Raw genomic sequence first — 21,609 nt, forward strand, 5'->3', positions numbered from 1 at the left:
AGGCAGCATGGAGGGCTCCCAGCACTAGGGACAGTTTTTTTCACCTGATCCTGAGTCAACACCAAGATGAGTTGTATCTGAAAACCTGTTTGCCCCTTTAAAGAGTGGTTTTGTCCAGAAGGATGGGACAGGGGAGGGGAGAGAACCCGTAACAGACCCTCAGAACAGGGCCTGGGGAGACTGTCAATCAATGGCTATTTAATTATCACCTTGGAGGAGTCAGACACTAAGCCGATCCTTCAAAGAGCTGTTCTCAACGCCATTAGACTGATGTCCCATTTCTATGACAAATATTGTGTAACGCTCCCTTATTTTCCTGAAAGGAAATTTATAGGTGACAAACGCTACCTATGCACATCATTTCCAAAAAAAATCAATACAATGCCCTAACTGCGATCCCTAAGAAGAATAAAAGGAAGGCAATTTATAACAAAGACAAATTTCAGTGTGAACTCCCGAGCACATCCATCAAGGAGACGCGACGAAGCAGTAGCAGTCAGATGCCATCACCTAGACGCAGATTCACTGGGAGTGTGACAGCCACAGGCGCAGCCTGGGTGGGCCTGCGGCATTTGCAATTCAAATGCTTTGGGTGGCACTGCCATCAGCTACTCATTTTCAGCAACAGGGAGTAACTCTTGGAAGAGTTTTGTATTCAAATATAATATTTTCTCTGGTGCAGCCACTGTGGAAAACATCATGGCGTTTCCTCAAAAAATTAAAAACGGAATTGCCTTTTGACCCAGCAATTCCACTTTTGGGGATGTATCCTAACAATCCCAAAACACCAGTCAGAAAGAATGTATGCACCCCCATGTTCCTAGCAGCACAATAGCCGAGATCTAGAAACTGCCCATCAGTAGATGGTGCCTTTACACAATGGAATATTATGCGACTATAAAAAAGAAGGAAATCTTACCCTTTGATCAGCATGGATGGACCTGGAGAGTATTATGCTGAGTGAAATAAGCCAGTCAGAGAGAGACAAGTACCATATGATCTCACTTATATGTGGAATCTAATGAACAAAATGATGAACAAAATAGAACCAGATGCATGGATACATGGAACAGACTGACAGAGGTCAGAGGGGAGGAGAATGGGGGGCCCTGGATAAAAAGAGGTGAAGAGATTAGACAAAGGACATATATGCAGAACCCGTGGACACAGACAGCAGAGTGGTGAAGGGCAGGGAAGGGATGCAGGGGGCTGGTTGGAGGTGGGCAAAAAGGGGGGGGATGGGGGACATTTATAATAATGTCAACAATAAAAAGAATGTTTTCTCCATTTACTTATCACTTACATTCCTGGAAAACTCAGGCCATATTAAAATTGCAAAAAACCTTTAGTGTTTATAAAACTAGAGGCCCGGTGCAGGGATTCGTGCAGTGGGAGTTGGGGAGTGGGGGGCCCTCAGCCTGGCCTATGCCCTCTCACAAACTGGGACCCCTCAGGGGATGTAGCAGTGTGCGAAGCTGCAGGCGGCCGCTGCGCTAGCCAGCCATGAGCCCGGCTTCTGGCTGAGCGGCACTCCCGCTGTGGGAGTGCACTGACCACCAGGGGGCAGCTCCTGCGTTGAGCATCTGTCCCCTGGTGGTCAGTACACGTCATAGCAACCGGTTGTTCTTGTCGTTCCGTCATACCAGTTGCTTAGGCTTTTATATATATAGAAGATGTACTTAGAGTCAAGGCTCAGACAACATTTCTACTGGATCAAATAATGATCCAATAGAAAACTCGGAAGCCATGTGGAATACTAGGCAATATGGGGACCAGGTGGGCTCTCAGTGCAGAGCAGGGTATCGAAGGTCCCTGGTCCTTGCCCCGTCGAAGCCAGCAGCATCCCCAACCTTTATAACCACCAGAAATGCCTTCATAGATTTTAACCCCTAGGGGGCGGTGTGCTCCCTTGAGAACCAGCAGGTTAGAAAAAAGTTTGCAAACTGGTGGGTGGCTTGTGGGCCAAATCTATTCCACAGGTATGTTTACTTTGGGCCGGGTGGCTTGGCCAAATCTATTCCACAGGTATGTTTACTTTGGGCCTGCCTGGTATTTTATTTATTTTTAAAAAGTAGAGCAAATAGTCCACCTTTGGAAACCAGGCAATTTCACGTAAAAAGCTGCATATCGCACTTTTGACAAATCAGAAGATCTGACAACTCTGGGCCCGTTCATCAATCCAATGGTGTAAAAAGCTGCATATCGCACTTTTGACAAATCAGATCTGACAACTCTGGGCCCGTTCATCAATCCAATGGGCACATCTGGCTTTGCCCTCTGCCCACCGGGACCCTCTACGCACTGGCTCCCGGACTGACAGGGTTCCCAGAGGCATGGCAGAGAGCGACCCCTCCTCGGCCTTGGGAAGGCTGATGCATGGGGTGCCCCGCTTCCCTTCCTTTGCTGAAAGTCCGCTCACCCTCTGCTCTGACCTCTCCCTGGACAGCACAGATGGACCCTGAAAGCGCTCACAGCGTGTGCCGACAGTGCCTTGCTGGCCGAGGAGGGGTGTGCTGTATGCTAGAGAGCAGGACCTGTCTGTGGACAGGTGGCACCCGCAGGCCTCAGGGTGCAGTGCTCCCGTGTGACAGCCCTGACTCGGGAACCCGGACCCCCGACGGCCCGACGATGGACTGGGATGGCTTGGAGAAGTGGGGTGAACAAACTAGATCCCCGTGCTCGGGCCCGAGGGGGAGAACACTGAGATAGGAAGGGGGCGCACCCACCTCCTGGGCTTGTGAGAGCGCCTGGCACAAGGTCTGAGAACGGTAAACTCTCGATAACAACTTGCATTTTTATTATTGTTTCTATTTCACTATTATATTCGCGAAGGTTTGTGTGCCGGCCTCTAGAAAAGATTTTGCTTGAATTACATTCTGTTCCAAGGCTGTCCAATAGAACTTGTGGTGATGATGGGAGTCGTCCCCTGTCTGCACCGGTCAATCTGGCACCCACACGTGCTTAGGGGCACCTGGAACACGGTCAGTGCGACTGAGAGATGGGATTTTAAATGTGATATGCATATTTTGTTTTCATGTATTCATTTTTTACTTCTATTTAATTTTTTTATTTTTATTAACCCTCATCCGAGGACACGCATAGAGAGAGGAAGGGAGATCGAGAGAGAGAGGTTGAAAGAAACATCGATGTGAGAGAGAAACATTGATCAGTTATCTTCCATATGTGCCCCAATTGGGGATTAAACCTGCAACCCAGGCATGTGACCAGGAATCAAACTGGCGATCCTTTCGGTGCACAGGGTGACACTCAGCCACCTGAGCCACTCCAGCTGGGCAAATGTCAGAGATTTTTAATTAAAGTTAAAAAAAACTCCCGGTGGCTACCGTGTTGGGCCCAGCAGCTCTAGTCTAAATCCTCCCAGAATATTCAGGGGAGTCACAGCTGACAGCAGGGAGGGGACTGCAAAAGGCCACACGTACCCTAAAAACCCCCTCCAAGCCTCTCGCAGTCTGGCAGACAGGGTCCCCTACACAGGTGTCCTGCCTCTCACTTTTATTTTGACTCCCATGGTCATTTTAATGCCTACAGAAGTGAGAGCGAAACCAAAGCGCCGAGCCGAAAGGCTGGTGGCCACGCTCTCTGCACGCAGAACCACAGCGGGCGGGGAAGCTGGGCGCTGGCTTCATCAGAGCTCCTGCTGCCTGCAGGGTTCCCTCCAGTTCAACCCCAAGACTCTGCAGCTTTCGAGGGGTTAACACGCCACTGTGAGCATTAAATAGGCGGTGTGTGCAAAAGGACCCAGCTGGTGTGGCCTCAACCGTGTCCCCGAAAATGTGCGTCCAAGTTTGAACCCCGGGGAATTGTAAATGCGACTTCAGGGAGAGGGTCTTTGTAGATTCCACCGCGTTAGGATGAGGTCGTACTGGGCCAGAGTGAGCTCTCGTCCAGTGACGGGTGTCCGTATAAGAAGAGGGGGATCAGGACACACACATGCAGAAGGGAGGCCATGCGAAGGGAGGGCGCATGGGGGAGAGCCACGCGAAGACGGAGGCAGCGAGCGGAGTGATGCAGCCGCGAGCCAAGCACTGCCTGCAGCCACCAGAAGCTGGAAGATGCCAGGAAGGATGCCCCCCGAGAGCCTGCAGAGCGGTGTGGCCCTGATGTCACTTGACTTTGGGCTTTTAGCCTCCAGAACCGTGAGAGAACATGTTCCCATTGTTCCAAGCCACCCAGGTTGTGGCACCTTGTTATCATCATAGGAAATGAGTAGCCAGCTAAGTGGGGGGGACAGAGAGAGGGCTCCAAAGTGCTGCCTGGGCACAGACAGAAATCCTGCCCTGTCAGCCGCACACCCAGTGTTTGAAAAGCTGAGATGCACGACCACCTCCTTCCTCTTTCCAGGTGACCCTGCCTCTCACAGCCCCAGGGAACCTCTCCTCCCGTGTGTGTGTGTGGCACTGGTCACGTGACCCGCAGGGTACAGTCATATGAAGGCACTGGGTCACTCGCACATGCCTGTTGCAACTCTGCTGTGCAGACGGGGAAACGGGCCCAGACGGGGTCGGATCTCAGCTACGGTCACGAAGGAGTGAGAAGCAGAGCCATTCCCGCACCAAAGTTTTACCCGTTTTGAAAGGTGAAGGCCCTGGAGAAAGGGAGTGACTACTGAATTGGAGTTTAAAGAAATTAGGCTTGAGGATGTATGTGGAAGTGACAAACGTGAGTCTCCCACGGATGCCTGGGCCATGGGAGGGGCGGCTGGGGAAGGTGGGGTCTTAGGTGCCGGGAGAGGGACAGAGAAGGTGCCCTGCTGCATGGGGTGGGCCCCCTTCATGGGGTGAATGAAGACACAGCCGTGACACCCACTGGCCGGAGAGGGGGCAGGCAGAGGGGCAGCTGCACGGAGGAAAGAAGGCGGCTGTGTGCGTGTGTGCACTCGAGGGGAGAGGAAGGGAGAGGGGAGAAAACCAGGAGAAAGGCCAAGCAGAGAGAAGGCTGCCATTGTGCAGGCAGGGCAGCTGCACCGGCCCCGCCGAGGCGTCCCAGGAGGAAGCGAAGCCCTTTCTTCTCTGTGTGTGCAGCAGGGCCAAGAAGAAAGAGGCCGAGGTGGTGGGAGTGGGGGTGGGAGAAGAAAAACAGGAGAGGAGAAAGGAGTCTAGAAGAGCTGGGGGAGGGCAGGGGGCTGCTGCTCCGGGCAGATTGCGCAGACTGACCCACGCATCCTGCAGAGACTCGCTGAGCACCTACTAGAGGCAGGCAGGCCCTCTTCCGGACACGTGGGTACTGTGACAGCCATCGGAACACTGGTCTGGGGTGTGTTGCGTGATGCTGTGCTACTCGTACTGTCAACATTTCTTAAGTAATTACTATGTATCACTGTTTTAACATATATGTATTTTTAATATATATTTATTGCTTTCAGAGAGGAAGGGAGAGGGAGAGAGAGATAGAAACATCAATGATGAGAGAGAATCATTGATTGGCTGCCTCCTGCACGCCCCCCACTGGGGATCAAACCCGCAACCCGAGCATGTGCCCTTGACTGGAATCGAACCCGGGACCCTCCAGTCCGCAGACCAACGCTCTATCCACTGAGCCAAACCAGCTAGGGCTGTTTTAACATATTTAATCTGCACAAAAACCTATGAACTAAGTAATATTATTATCAAAGAAGTTAAGTAACTTGTCCAAATTCATGCAACTGTCAGTGGTTGAGCCTGTACCCCAACCCAGGCAGAACCCTGGTTTTCAACTGCTTTGCAAAGAGCTGGGAGGCATGGCATTCCAAGAACACTGTATGACTTTGCCTCGAGGGTATATGAGTGAGCACAGCCAGGGTCGCCTAAGTGCGCTAAAAGATGGCTATGTACATTTTGTAAAACCGGAGGATGCAACTTCTCCTTCAAAGGGTCTCTATATTTGAGATCCAAGTCTCCACAGTTTGAAGAAGCCACTACACAGAAATATCCATTAACAGCTTGGTATTTATTCTGCTTAAACTCAGCATCTCTCACTTCGGTCTTTGTCAGTCTCTACTACAAACACGGGGTAGCACAGCACAAAGCAAGATCATGCAAGATAAAATTGCAAATCTTGTCAAAGATGCAAGGTTTGGGGAAATTAATTAAAGTGACGCCGAAGGACAGCTTGAAGCACCAGCAAATCCACTGACAAACAACAATCTCGACTACGAGACAATTAAAGGAGAGACCACTGAAATGATGGTAAGGGAATAAGCACTTCACAGGGGAAGACTCAGATGTCAAAGGATTAAGAGAGGCCCTTGGGAATACTGATCAAATTCTACCACTGTGGTGAGAAAAGATGCTCGATATGATTTCATTTTTTTTGCAAAATGACCCCTTATAATTTTGCTGTGAAAACTGAAGGCGAAGTAAAGAATATCATATTGTGCTTATCATTTAAATTTGTTGAACAAATTATACTCCACCCCAAATTGACACTTCATCAATTTCTTTGTTTAAATAATCAACCCATTAGTCACAACTATAACCTAATCTTTGTTAAATACAGTTAGATGTAACATAAAATAAGGTTATTTTAAAATTTTTATAATTTCATTGTTTTCAAGATAAAAATAGCTAACTAAATACATTAAAAACTATTTTCATGAAATATTGGTCAACAGTTTGTCTACTTTAGGAACATTTTTCCAGGTCCAGTCTGCCACAGTTCAGGCTGACCTCCTGTATTCAAAAGGATATCACACACAAATAGTTGAAAACCGTTACTGTGGCTGTGACTTTAATCCTCCCTCAGTATTCATTTTCTCCTTCTCCCACAGTAAAATAATTGTTAGCTGGGCAAATTACCACCCAGAATGAAAACTACATTTCCCAGGCTCCTTTGTGCTCATGTGACTTATTTCTCTCATCAATGGGAAATAAGGAGAAATAGAAAGCAATTGATTATCTGATCAATTTAGGAGTATCTAAATATATAAAGCAAATATTAATAGACCTAAAGGGAGAAATAGACAGCAATACAATAATAATAGGAGACTTTAATACCCCACCTTCATCAATGGATAGATCATCCAGGCAGAAAATCAATAAGGAAACATCAGCCTTAAACAACACATTATAGCAGATGGGACTTAATAGATATACACTGAACATTCCATCCAAAAGCAACAATTCTCCAGGATATATAATATGTTAGGTCACAAAATAAGTCTTAATAAATTTAGGGAAACTGAAATAATATCAAGCATCTTTTCTGACCACAATGATAGGAAACAGAAAATCAATTATAAGAAGAAAACTGGGGAATTCACAAATATGTGGAGACTAAACAACATACTACTGAACAACCAATTAGTCAAAGAAAAAAAATCAAGAGAAAAAAAATACCCTGAGACAAATGAAAATGGTAATATTTCAAAACTTATGGGATGCAGCAAAAGCAGTTCTAAGAGGGAAGTTCATAGCATAATGCCTACACCAAGAAACAAGAAAAATCTCCAACAATCTAACTTTACACCTCAAGGAATTAGAAAAGAACAAATCAAGTCCAAAGTTAGTAGAAGGAAGGAAAGAACAAAGACAAGAGCAGAAATACATAAAATAGAGACTAAAAGGATGAAAGAAAAGATCAATGAAAGTAAGAGCTGATTCTTTGAATGAAAAGATAAAATAGACAAACCTTTAGCTAGAGTCACGAAGAAAAAAACAAAGAGGACTCAAAAACGTTACAATTAATACCAAAGAAATACAAAGGAACGTAAGAGAGTATTATGAACAATAATATTCCAATAAATTAGACAACCTAGCAGAAATGGATAAATTCATAGAAATGGATAAATTCATAAATTCAAGACTGAATGATGAAGACACAGAAAATCTGAACAAAACAATTACTAGCAAGGAGAACACATCAATAATCTAAAAATTCCCAACAGATGTCTAGGACCACATGGCTTCACTGGTGAATTTCACCAAACATTCAAAGAAGAATAAATACTAATCCTCTCAAGTTTAAAAAGAAAAAAAATGGAAGAGTAGGAAACACTTTTAAACTTATTTTATGAGACCAGCATTACCTTGATACCAAAACCAGACAAGGATGCCACAAGAGAAGAAATTTATAGGTCAATATGCTTGATGAACATAGAATGCAAAAATCCTCAGTAAAATAGTCCAAATTCAACAATACATTAAAAGGATCATACACCATGATCAAGTAAGATTTATAACAGGGATGCCATGCCGGAATGGTTTATCATCTGCAAATCAATGAATGTGATATACCACATTAACAAAATGAAGAATAAAAATCATATACTCACTTCATTTGACAAAATTCAACATCCATTAATGATTAAAAACTCACAATAAAGTTAGTATAAAGAGAACATACCTTTTTTTTTTAAATCCTCACCTAAAGATATTTTCCCATTGATTTTTAGAAAGAGTTGAAAGGGGGGGGGACAGACAGAGAGAGAAACATCAACGTGAGAGAGACACATCAATTGGTTGCCTTCTGCACGCACCCTGCCCAGGGGATTGAGCCTGCAACTGAGGTACATGCCCCTTGACCGGGAATCGAACCTGGGACTCTTAAGTTCAAGGGACAAGGCTCTATCCACTGAGCCAAACTGGCTAGGGCAAGGGAACATATCTTGACATAATAAAGGCCATATAAGACAAGCCCATAGTTAACATTATATTCAACGTTGAAAGCTTTTCCTCTAAGATCAGTAACGAGACAAGGATGCCCATGCTTACCACTTTTATTCAACATAGTATTGAAAGTCCTAGCCAGAGTAATTAGGCAAGAAAAAGAAGAGTCATCCAAATGAAAAGGAAGAAGCAAACTGTCACTATTGGAAGATATGATATTATATACAGAAAACCCTAAAGAATGGCTATTCAAAGTCTACAAAAAATTGTTAGAATAAACAAATTCAGTAAAGTTGCAGGATACAAAATCAATATGCAAAAATCCACTGTGTTTCTGTACACTAATAGCAAACTATCAGGAAGAGAAATTAAGAAAACCACGTATTGTGGTTAAGCAATGACCTATGAACAGATGATCACAGTTCGATTCCTGGTCAGGGCACATGCCCGGTTTGCAGGCTTGACCCCCAGTGTAGGGCATGCAGAAGGCAGCCAATCAATGATTCTCTTTCATAATTGATGTTTCCATCTCTCCCTTCCTCTCTGAAATCAATTTTTTAAAAAATTAAGAAAACAATTCCATTTACTACTACACGAGAAAGAATAAAATACCTAGGAATGAATCTAACCAAGGAGGTAAAAGACCTCTACATTGAAAACTACTAGTATAAGAGATTGATGAAAGAAACCGAAGAAGTCACAAATAAATGGAAAGGTATTATGCACGCAGGTATTGAAAGAATTAGTGATGTTAAAATGTGCGTACTACCCAAAGTGATCCACAGATTCCATGCAATCCCTATCAACATTCCAACGACATTTTTCACAGAAATAGAACAAACAAGCCTAAAACTTGTTGTACCCACACAGACTTTGAAAGGCCAAAGCAATCTTGAGAAAGAAGACCAAAGCTGGGAGCATTCTGTCTCGATTCCAAATACAGGGTGGGGCCAAAGCAGGTTTACAGTTGCCCCACCTTGTATATTACGAAGTTACAATCATGAAAACAGTATGGAGTTGGCATAAAAACAGGGACATAGATCAGTGGAACAGAATACACAGCCCAGAAATAAACCCACACACATATGGTCAATTAATTTATGACAACGGAGCCAGGAATATACAATAGGGAAAGGACAGTCTCTTTAATAAATGATGTTAGGAAAACTGGACAGCCACATGCAAAGTAATGAAACCGGACCACTATCTTACACCATACATAACTCAAAATGGATTAAAGACTTGAACTCACACAACTCAATAGCAAAAAAACAAACATTCTCATTAAAAAATGGGCAGGGGATCTGAATAGACATTTTTTTTCCCTGAAGAACATGTACAGATGGCCAACAGGTACATGAAAAGATGCTCAATCTCATTAATCATCAGGGAAATGTAGAACCACAGTGAGGTAGCACCTCACACCTGTTAGGGTGGCCATCAAAAAGACAGGAAATAACAAGCAAGAATGTGGAGGAAAAGGAACCCTTTTGCACTGTTTATGGGAATGTAAACTGGTGCAGCCACTACGGAAAAACAGAACCCCATGGCAGTTCTTCAAAAAATTAACAATAGAGCTACCATACGATCCAGCAATTCCACTTTTGAGCAGTTATCCAAAGAAAATGAAAACACAACCTCAAAAAGATATATGCACCCTTGTGTTCGTTGCAGCATTATTTACCCAAGACATGGAAACAACCTGTGTCCGTCAATGGATGAATGGATAAAGACACATACACATACACACAATGGAATATTATTCAGCCATAAGAGAAGAACATTTTGCCATTTGAGACAAGATGGATGGAACTTGAGGGCATTATGCCAAGTGAAATAAGTCAGACAGAGAAAGACAATTACCATATGATATCACTTACATGTGGAATCTAAAAAATAATTGAGCTCATAGATACAGAGAACAGTTTGGTGGTTGCCAAAGGCAGGGGGTTAGGAAATGGGTGAAAGGGGTCAAAGGTACAAGCCATGAGGATGTAATATGTAGCATGGTGACCACAGTTAATAATACTGTACTGCATATTTGAAAACTAAGAGAGTAGATATTAAAAGTTCTCATCACTCACAAAAAATCTTGTAACCACATATGGTGACAGATACTAACTAGACGTATTGTGGTTATTATTTTGCAATATATATAAACATTGAATCATGTTGTACACCTGAAACTAATTACATCTTCTGTTAATTACATCTCAGTTATATGTCAATTTATATCTCAATAAAATATGGAAGTGGTTGAATCTCTGATCCATTCATGACTTTGAGTGGGGCAGGCTCACCGAAGCAGCATGGACTGTTAACTGAGAGAATAATAAACAGTTGCTATCTTGGATCTCTCTCACACAAAATTAAATCCAACTCAACCAACTGCCCCCAGACACCCATAGAATGCAGGATTTAATGTGTCTCAAGACCCAGCAAGAACAATTAACCACTGGTTTTGGGAGGGGACTTACGGTTTTTGGGTCATTTTTCTCAATCAAATAACAATGACCAACATAACTAATATTAGGTAGTAGTAGCTTTAAATGTTCTCATATGAAGCAGCAACTTAACATAAAACTCCAATCTGAGCTTCCTCGCAGCCAGGGCCAAGAGGGAAAGTATACGGGGGACACAGCCCTTGTTATTTAATGACGAGGAGCATACCAGTTCAAAGTAAAAACCATTTCAGGATCCTTAGTTCTGAAAGTCAGGTTGGAATGGGTTCCTTGTATATAGGGGCGTTCTAAATATAACATAATATTTTCGGTGACAGTTTTTTTTAAAAAAACCACATAAATGTTCTGTGTACAGAAATTTACATTTGACATGCTTCCAGTCTTCACTGAGGATATGATAATTAAGCACAGTCTGATGAAATCCGTACTTTGGGGAAATAGCTTTTCGGTGATTTGTGTAAATTTGAGGATAAGTTTGGGAAATCAATTCTGAAGCATATTCTCAAGAGAGGGCTCCTTCCTATGCGCCAGCTGTACGATTCTCCCACCACGAGCCCCCGTATGGCAGGGTACGTGTTTCCTTTCAACTTGATGAACGCAAGTTCCATACTCTCTTCAAATTCCCGTGGCCCTGTTTCCATTTTGATGAAGCCACAGCACCTCATTTTATGAGTCTGGGCAAAACCCCTTTCTGGGTTGCCATTGTCCAGGCTGTCAAATGAGGGGAGTTGAGAACGCTTTTAGGGGCCTTCCTGTTCTTCCGGCATCCAGAGCTAACGGTTTCCACACAGGCCTTCCAGCCAGAGGCTGTAAAAAGGGGTCTGTGAGCCACACTCAGTCCTCAGACATGTTTGGCTTGGCCCACAGTTTACATGGAGTTTTGCCAACATTTTTTAAATCAGCAAATTTCAGCAAAAAATCCAGAGTAGACATATCTGAAGGTTGGCAACCCTTAACACAAATGGCTATAATTAGAGTAGTTCTCACTTAACGAACGTCATTGGTAGGTTCTGCAACTTGAAGGGAAATAATGTGTAATGCAACCAATTCTACCACAGGCTAATCGATATAAACAAGAGTTAAGCTCCTATGGTATCGCAAAAGGTTTTAATGAAACGACACAGAATGAGACCATGCTATTCGAGGACCCGCTGTTTCTGGACTTGAGCGGCAGGTGCCCTTTCAGTTGGTGCCCCCTGTCCTGCTGCCTCCATCTACACCCAGGTCCCCACAACACCTGCGTGGCGGGCCTCGGTAAACGCACGTGGCTTCCCGCAGAGACCTAGGACCAACACGGTCATGTGTTCGGGATCGAGGCCTCCCTCGTGCTCTCAGCAGGACCCACACTCTGGGGGGTTCCTGCTGTGGAATGAGTCTGCAAAAAGACACCTCACCAGGTCGCTCCCCAGCCCAACGGGTCCTCGCAGCCACGCCCTGTAACCGAGGGAAGCTGTGACCCTGACCCGAGCTGAGGGAGGCATCGTCGTCCCTCCTGCCACTCCCGCCCCACAATCGCCTGCTCACTGCAACAGGACTTCCTGAAGTTGCAACATGCAGGCCACAACATCTGATTTCACAACTGCCTCGGCTAAGGAGCCCAGGGGGGGAGTATTTATTATTAATTAAAGCAAACCAAATTAATTGAGTGGAGGATTTTGCAATGGTGTCGGAGGTGAGGGACTGTAATTGTGTCTTTGCCTCAGGCAACCGGCCGGGGAGGTGAGTCTTCAGAACCCACCAAAGTACCTCCGCCAAGGTCAACAGGAAGCCTTGCTCAGTCTCACCTGGGATGCAACACCAGGAGGCAGACAGTCAAATGTGGACCAACAGTCCATCGCCATGCCAACTTCTGGGCCATTCTATAGCAGCCACACAATCCCCACATACCATACACTTCTCTCCATTCTGCACACCAGCTTTATCCCCATTCCCCAGCCCAAGGTTCTTCTGGAACCTTCTTCCATGCTAATGGTCTAAAGCAGTGGTCGGCAAACTCATTAGTCAACAGAGCCAAATATCAACAGTGCTTCTTCAAAATAGACTCGCCCAGGCCGAAAACCGACTTCTGCGCATGGGCCACGAAGTTTCAATTGCACTGTTCGTGCGCCCGCACGTGGTGTTTTGTGGAAGAGCCACACTCAAGGGGCCAAACAGCCGCATGTGGCTTGCGAGCCGCAGTTTGCTGACCATGGGTCTAAAGTCAATAAATCAGTCTCAGATGGCTTTAACAACATCATTAACGGACGGAGACCACAAACTCATGCACAGGTACTTCTGGCTTCTCTCTGTACTGTATTTCAGATGTTAAGTGCAGTCCCCCCCCACCCCTGGTTTTCTTTTAGTTCAAAATCCTTTGAAAAGGTCACTTTCTATCACTACTATGGGCAGATCAATCTAATACATATAGACATAAACGCACAACTTTTAAATGAAAAGAAAGTTGTCTACGCATTAGCCAAAGTCATCTAGGGTGGCGTACAGGGGCAACACGGAGAGACACTACTCCGAGGCCAGGCCACCAGCGCCACTTCCCGAGGCCCCACCCGCCCGCAGGCCCCCCTCACCTGTCCGGTAGCCAGTGCTGTTGAGGTACACGGCAAAGGTGCGGCTCTCGTGCTGCGCCTGCCAGGAGGGCGAGGAGCAGTTCTCGTTGTTGGTGTAGGTGTTATGGTTGTGCACGTACTTCCCGGTGAGGATGGAGGACCTCGAGGGGCAGCACATGGGCGTGGTCACGAAGGCGTTGACGAAGTGCGCCCCGCCCTGCTCCATGATGCGCCGCGTCTTGTTCATCACCTGCATGGAACCTGCAACAGAGCGGGAGGTGAGATGCCGCCGGTGGGTTCTAACTCACACCCCCGGGAGGGCATGGAACAATGAGGGACCGGCGCTGAGTGGCTCTCAGCCGGATGGCACCCCCATTCCCGGGGAGGGTAACACATTTTGGAAATCTCCCGGGGCCGATGGATACTACTGGCATTTGTGGGCAGCGGCCAGCAAGGCACTGTGGGACGGACCTTCACCATGAGGAGGCATCCTGGTCCCCAGTCCTCCCGGGCGTTTATGGGGTGTAGGTAACAACCTGTTTATAAGTTACCTAAGCCTAGCATGGAACTGTGTTTTACACAGAAACAGAAGATTTTTTTTGCAGGGTATTAATATATACTATTTTTTTTCCCCCTTTGGAAGCAACTGCTATGTAAACCGAGGGAAGACTACACTTTGTTTTGTTTGGAACCTTCCCAAGAATTGTTTGCTCTTATTGAAATCTGGTCACGCCAACCCCCTGGCTCACCTCTGAATACGTCTCAGCCGAAATGCTCGACATCAGCCACCTCCCCCCAGACCTCACCCATCAGCGGAGCCTCTTCCAGTGCCCTCTGGAGTCACTCTGGTTCCTAATTCCCTTGAGCTCTTATTACACGAGCAGCATGTGTTATTAGGGCTTAATTACACACCACCAGGTACAGTGGTTCCATTCATGCCTATTCTTGTTTCTCAATGAAGCGTTCAGCAGACGACGGCACGCAGGAGGAGAGGGAGCTAACGTGTGTGGGCACCTTACTGGGGGCAGGTGCTTTCACAGTCCCTGCGATGCCCTTGCTCAGTGCTCAATCCTCAATGCCCCCACGGGGTGTGACAACACAGTAGGCGCTCAATAAATGTGTGAAGAGTGGATGCCTAATTGTACACTATGGCTGGGACCCAAGCTCTTAGCAGCTTTAATGGAAATAGTGGAATTTCTCTTCCTTCTATGGCCATCGCATTCTTTTCCGTTTGCCTGCAGCTTGCAGGGTCTGTAGGACTGAATGATGGCACGTTCTCTAAGATGCATCCACATCCTAAGCCCGGAATCTGTGAATGTGACCTAATTTGGAAAAAGGGTCTTTGCAGATACACTCAGGACCGTGAGGTGAAATCGTCCTGGATTACCCGGGTGGGCCCTCAATCCAATGGCAAGTGTCCGTACAAGAGACAGAAGCAGGAAGACACAGACATAGAGCGAACGGCGGCGTGAAGATGGAGGCAGAGAGCAGAGGGACGCGGCTACAAGCCACGGATGTCCCGAGCCCCCAGAGGCCGAAAGAGCCGGGAAGGATTCTCCCCGGAGCCTTTGGAGGAACACAGCCCTGCTGGCAGCCTCGTTTTTAACTTCTGTCTCCAGAACTGTGAGAGTAAATTTTTGGTGTTTTAAGCCACCCAGTTTGTGAAAATTTGTTAGGACAGCAGCAGGGAAGCAATATAGCATCTACCAGGCATTTGCGGTTCTTGCTGGGGAGCTGCTGGTCCCAAGCACCAAGAATCCCCTAGAGGCCTGAAAACAACCAGTCAGACCCCCTCCGCACTCTGTCCCTAAAGGCTAAGAATGAAAAGGAGATTTACCCAGCTCTTACCCACCTTTCTGCCAAATACAGAAAGAAACAGAGCCAGAGCTTCCCTGAGGCAAACACAGATCATATGTCTTCATGCTTAAAATCATCCAATAGCTTCCCATTGCACTCACCAAAAAAAAAAAAAAAAAAAAAAAAAAAGCCAATTTCTTCCTGTGGCCTAAGACTCTTTGAGACCTCTCTGAGTCTGAGTCCCCCTCCCTCTCCCCCCCCCTCCCTGGTCAACCCACTTCCAGTGCTTGTCTGACCTCATCTCCTCCCTTCTCCTTGCTCAGCTTGCTGCACTGGCCTCCTCACTGTTTCTCAAATGCTCGAAGCTCATCCCTGCCCCAGGACCTTTACACTTGCTCTGCCTGAGACTTTTTCTGAGATTTCACTTTGGTTGGTTTGTCCCATTATTTAGATCTCAACTTAGAGGTCACCTCCGCATCGAAGTCACCTCTTCCCCATCTGAAGGAGCCCCACCCTGCTTACTTCCTGCCACACCAGTGTGCATTTCTCTTCTGCTGAAATGATTTGCGTGGTTATGATCCGCCTCTCCCCCTGGACTGGGAGTTCTAGGGGATCCAGGTGCTGTCTACCCCCCCCCCCCCTATTACAGAGCAGGAATGTATCATTGGTGCTCTGTAAAACGCCCCGAATGACAGGAAAACAGCAAAGCCTGCCCTTTCAAGCCCAGTGCAGAGGCGGTTTCATAAGGGACACCCTCCCGGAGCCAGGTGTGTTTCCTGAGCCTCTTGGCCCAGGTTGCTCCCGGTGGGTGGAGGAAAGGACCTGCTTTGTGTCTGAACAGGAATTGTCAGGCCCGGGACTGTGTGAGCATCTGTATCAAGGTCACATGCCCTTGTGAGAAGTCCCCAGGGGTCGCAGCTGTAACTGGTGGGCAATAATAGGCTTTCCACCAGGTGTGATGTTTTCCTCTGAAGGGGTTGGAGGAGGTGAGCTGAGGCCCCCTCAACCAGCTGGTGCTAACTTGCTGAAACCTGATGGAGCGTGGGGATCTCAGAGTCCCTGTCTCAGGGTCTGGCAGAGCCCTGGGGCCTCACCAGCCCCAGGCCGCCTTCTGCTGGCCAATCCATTCCTTCCACCTCGAACTTTTACCACCAACTAAGGTATCAAGGCCACGCCCTAGAAGCCCAAGCTTGAATATCGGCCACTTTCCCACCTCATGGCTTTTGCCAGAGAAGTGCCCTCCCCCTGGGATGCTCCCTCCTGGCCTCCTTCAGGTTATTGACCGAACATCAGACATCCCAGAGAGGCCTTCCCTGACCCAGGACTGAAGTCGCCCTTCCCCCCCAGGCCTCCCCACTCTCTTCCCTGCCTCACTTCCCTCAGGCCGAAAGCCACTTCTAGTTCACTTGTTTGCACGCTGCCTGTGGCTACCACGGGAACAGCTCCATGGGGGCAGGGATTCAGGCCTGTCCTGGACGGTGTGGCTCAGTTGGTTGAGCATAGTCCCAAGCCGGTTCAATTCCCACTCAGGGCACATGCCTGGGTTGTGGGCTTGATCCCCAGTAGAGGATGCAGGAGTCAGCTGATCTATGTTTCTTTCTCTCAGCAATCATTCTCTCCCTCTCCTTTTCTCTCTCTCTAAAATCAATTAGAAAAAACACACACAACTAAACAAAAAGGGCCTGCTTTGTTCACTGTCATATTCCCAAGTCTAGAACAGTGCCTGGCACATAATGGATGCTCAATAGATATCTGCTAAAATAACCAAAAAAATCATCTTACTCTTCGGGTTTCCATATAACTCAGGAGCCCAAGCTACTTTGTGTCCATGGATGTACTGTGTATGTGGGTGTTGTGCAGGGGATTTAAAAATTTAACTTTCAATAGTACTAAACAGATCATATGCTCTCTAGTTGGCCACACTCCCCAGCACTCCCTATAGTCTCACACACATTATCTGCCTGGTCCCTGAAGGCCTTGGTTTTGCAATTCCTAATGTAACTTAGCTGTTGATCAGCTCCAACCTGTTTGTGGGGTAGAGGGCAGTTTCTATGTCAATAGAATTCGTTCTTATTATTAACGTGGTGACTGTCATTGGCTGAAAGTTGATTGTGTACATTGTGCTGGGCACATGACATACATCGTTTAACTTAATCCTCCCAACAGCTCATTTACCAGAAGAAGGAACGGGGTGCAGGGAGTGAAATGACTGGTCGAGGCCGCAGAGCCAGCTGGGGAAGTGGGATGGGAGGACTCAGACCCAGGCTTGTCTGATGGGAGAGATGGGTGCTGGGTGTCACTTTAGGAAACATTCAGTTTATGCCACGTGGGAGGTGGTGACACTGAACAAGGAAGTGCACATGTACTTGATCAACGCTTGGCTAGCGCAAGGCTCAGAACAGTCCTTGGACTCTAGGCGTATCGGTCCCCTAGCCATCCCAGAGGTGACCTTGGCTGGCACAGCAGCAGTGAGAGTGGCACAGGGTCACAGCACCAACCACCGGGGACGCCAGTGCGGGGAGAGTGGCTCCTTTCACTCCTGGTAAAGTCCAGGAGAGTCTCTGTAACACGTGCACACCGTCTACTTTGACACGGAGGGAACCGGCCACCTGCTTGGAGCCCCAGGAAGGCAGCAGAACTAGCTTATATTTGATCACATGTTCTATTTTCCTTCCATTTGGGGCAAGGAATGCGAGCTTCTCTCACTCAGGGTAGTGGGATCCTGTTCTATTTTTTTAAAAAAAATTAAAAATAAGTAAATAAGAGTACAGGTGGCACATAGATATGATGGAAACTGTGGAAGACCAGGGGCCGGCGGTGTTCGGGACGCACTGGCTTGGTGCAGCCCAGAACTGTCCACCCAGTGGTGCCACTTGGAAGAGGTGCTAATAGACATCTTGGGTGCCACGCACCCAAAGCTGAGCTCCTGCTGTCACCTGTCCCCTCGTGGCTCCTCCTGCAGCTCCTCCCTTTGCCTCCAGTTACTCGGGAAATCATCTTGGCTACTCCGGGGCCCCGTATTTCCATTCCCACATCTAATCCATCAGCAACGCCTGCTGTTCTTCAAAGCATATCCACAGCAGAGCCCTGTGGCCTCCTCTCTGGGATGCAGCCCACCCTCTTTCCTCTGAATTAAGTCAACAGCTTCCTGACCGGACTCTGACTGTTTATTCCCTATGGAGCAGTCAGAGTGCCCCTCTCCTCAGCATCCTCCATAGCTCCCACTTAGTCAGAACAAAGTCCCCACGGTTACCACAGGCCCTGCAGGACCTAGCCCCGGCCCCGGCCCCGGCCCCAGCCCCAGCCCCCTCCCAGCCTATTCTGCAGCCAGGCTCACGCCCGCCTCAGAGCCTTTGCCATGCTATTCCTCCTGCCCGGTCCCCCCATGGCCCGTGCCCTCACCCCCTTCTTGTCTCCACTCAGAAGTTCTCTTCCCAGTGAGGCCTTCCCTGCCCCCCACATCCACAATTTTACTGGCTGCCGGATATTTCATATCCTCTTCCTTGTTTCACATTTTCAACTCTGACACATTATCTTTTTTACATTTTTACATACTTATCTTGCTTGTCATCCCCCTACAGCCCCAGATGCCAGTGCTATGAGGGCTGCAAATACTGACTGTGCCTCACAGCTCCAGCCTAGAACAGTGCCTGGCATACAGTAGGTGCTCAATAAATATTTCTTGAAGAAATGAATCTAGGGCAGTCCAGGCAGAATCAACCCTTTGCCTGCTCTTCACAATGAAGGGGGAAGCCGCCAGTAATGAGATTTCAGCCTCTCTCGGTCTCCAGAGGCGGCAGAAAGGACAAAGCCACCCACTGACCCATCAGACCCTTCTCCTGGAGCAGGGAGGCCGTCACCTGGTGAATAACTCACCTGCCGTCAGCAGCCCTGAATGCTGCGCTGGCGAAAAGCAAACAGCCTGCAGAACCGTTTCTTATTTTTAATGGGCTCAAAACCAGGGTCTCTAAGTGCTTATATCTCCATCCCACTAATTTCAGAGAAGTGAGCGATTGGCTGCTCTGGACCCGTAGCTCCCTGTGCCTGCCTGCGCGGTGCGCTCACCCCTGCCCCAATAAGGAGGCTGAAGGAGAGCTGTGTCGGTCCGCTATTACAGCAAAATTTAACCACGCTGTGAAACGGCCGTGGCATCTGTGCATAAGCAGCACTACACGTTAAGCCTCCCCTGGGGGACAGTAACCTGCTTTATTAAAACTGCCAGAGCGACGAGGCTCTGTCAAGCCACATCTGGAACACGAAAACATCTGACCGAATCTCCTAGCCCGGCACAGCCCTAATGAGGACGGACGGCTCCGGTGGGAGGGAGCAACTGGGAAGACAGGGCCACACAGAAATAAAAAGGCCGGCTTTCAATATTTTAAACAAAGCCGAGCCAGCCAACCAAAACTTATTTTGTCCAACATAAACCTGGGGACACGCAGACAAAAACAGACTCGGTTTCTTTCCGTGATCAAACCTTCCTACCTCGCTGGCCAGGGGTGAAGTCACCTCACACCTCTCGGGGAAGCCCCACCCCTACCGTGAAGATGGCACTTACATTTTGCTGCCCAAACCACTCGCCTGCCAGGAACATGGCTTTTCTCCCATGACACCCCTGTGCCCACCCACATTGTGATGGCTTTTCTTTGGTTCTCTCCATGCACCGCCTGTGCTATTATTTATTTGATATTTTGCTTTAAAGTGACTTTAAAAAAACAGACTTGACTCTCAATCCAAGTAACTGTGAAATTCTGGGTTTGATGTGCTAATGACATATTTTTTGATGTCTATCAAAATAAGCTCCTAAGTAGTAAAATCAGTATTTGTTGACCTGCCACCTGAGATGACCTTGTGAGTTCCCTGGGCATTTTAGGAGCCACTGAGTTAATTTGCTTTTCTAAAGGTCTGGGTTAGAGTAATGGCTACCTATGGGGACTTAGCAGGTGCGGGGGGGGGGGCTTTCAAGATTCAAAACATGACCCGATGTTTGCCCTCCCTGGGGCTTAGGGGGCTCATATCCATGTTCTGCCCTAGAGGCCTGTGTCAGCTGGGAGCAGATGCACCCTGCACCCCTCCCAGGCAACCTCCTATAGCCCCAATCCTGATGGCACAGGGGCACCGGTTTTGATGGGTAACTAAGGAGATGACACCTTCCCACGCTTGTTTTCTTAAAATTCTATGTAAGTCATCAGAGCCTGGGATGTGAGGCCCTCCCTGGGAAAGCAGTGAGGGTGGGACCTGGGGAAAACAAAGCCTGTGTCTGAAGAGAATCATCTCTCACCGGGACTGCTGCAGAATCCTAGCTGAGAAAGAGTAGGTAAGGCCTGTGGTTCAATGCTTGGCACACAGGAAGCACCTCATGCATGTTAGCTTTGGACAATTTTAATTATTGTGGCTCCCAATTACAGCGTAACCCAGTTCCCAAACGGAGGGCCTCTGGACAGAATCTTGTCTGCACGTGTGTTTGATTTTTCCGTCTGTTCGAAAGTGTTTAAAAGTTTGAACTAATTGCTAACCTTGTATTTTTAATTGGGAGATTTCACATCGATCCAGCTTTCAGGCTTTGCTTGAAAAATACAAAGATCTGGCCTTGATGGGCCAGCAGGTGCATTTACGCAAAGCTGGCTTCAGAAGGGCCCGGTCCGGTCCTCCCTGGTGCCCACCATGCCCGCTCCCCTCGTTTGCAACACCTGCCTGGCCCTGTGGGCATTTAGTTTGCAACCTTCGGCTGGTTCTATTCCAGCTGAAGGGACCAGCTAAGTGAACCGACAAAGTAACACTTACTGTGGCCCAGAGACCCACAAAGGACAGCTGCGGGTCTGGGTAAAGGCTGGAACAGAGCCTTGCCCTGCACAGGCAGGGGGTGCAGGTCCCTGAGCTGAGGCCGTAGGTGAGAAAGACTCTGTCCTGCACCCTCCTCCAGCCACCATGTGCACCCGTCAGGCTGGAACCCAGGTGGCAGCCCTCATCCGGCCCTCCGGTGCCCCTGGAATGCCCCAATGTCACTGGGTCAGACTGGGAGCTGCCTGCCCAAGGGATGCCTCTTTAGGAGCCAAGAGACCCCAACCACACAGCTCTGTCCCTAGCAGGAGGGTGATGTGCCCCTGGAATGTCACTGGGTCAGACTGGGAGCTGCCTGCCCAAGGGATGCCTCTTTAGGAGCCAAGAGACCCCAACCCCCCAACCACACCCCTAGCAGGAGGG

The 21,609-nt window shown here is 47.7% G+C and overlaps 1 protein-coding gene across 2 annotated transcripts in view; it reads right to left on the reverse strand.

Annotated features, from left to right (window-relative positions):
* SULF2 (sulfatase 2) overlaps positions 1–21,609 on the reverse strand; it is a 77,827-nt gene that overhangs the window by 44,624 nt on the left and 11,594 nt on the right. For both annotated transcript variants that reach the window (XM_005862189.2, XM_005862187.2), the window contains exon 2: positions 13,630–13,869. In XM_005862189.2, the coding sequence (XP_005862251.1) occupies positions 13,630–13,869 (240 nt within the window). The remainder of the gene's footprint in view (positions 1–13,629; positions 13,870–21,609) is intronic.

The sequence above is a fragment of the Myotis brandtii genome, unplaced genomic scaffold (assembly GCF_000412655.1).
Source record: "Myotis brandtii unplaced genomic scaffold, ASM41265v1 scaffold161, whole genome shotgun sequence".
NCBI lineage: Eukaryota > Metazoa > Chordata > Mammalia > Chiroptera > Vespertilionidae > Myotis > Myotis brandtii.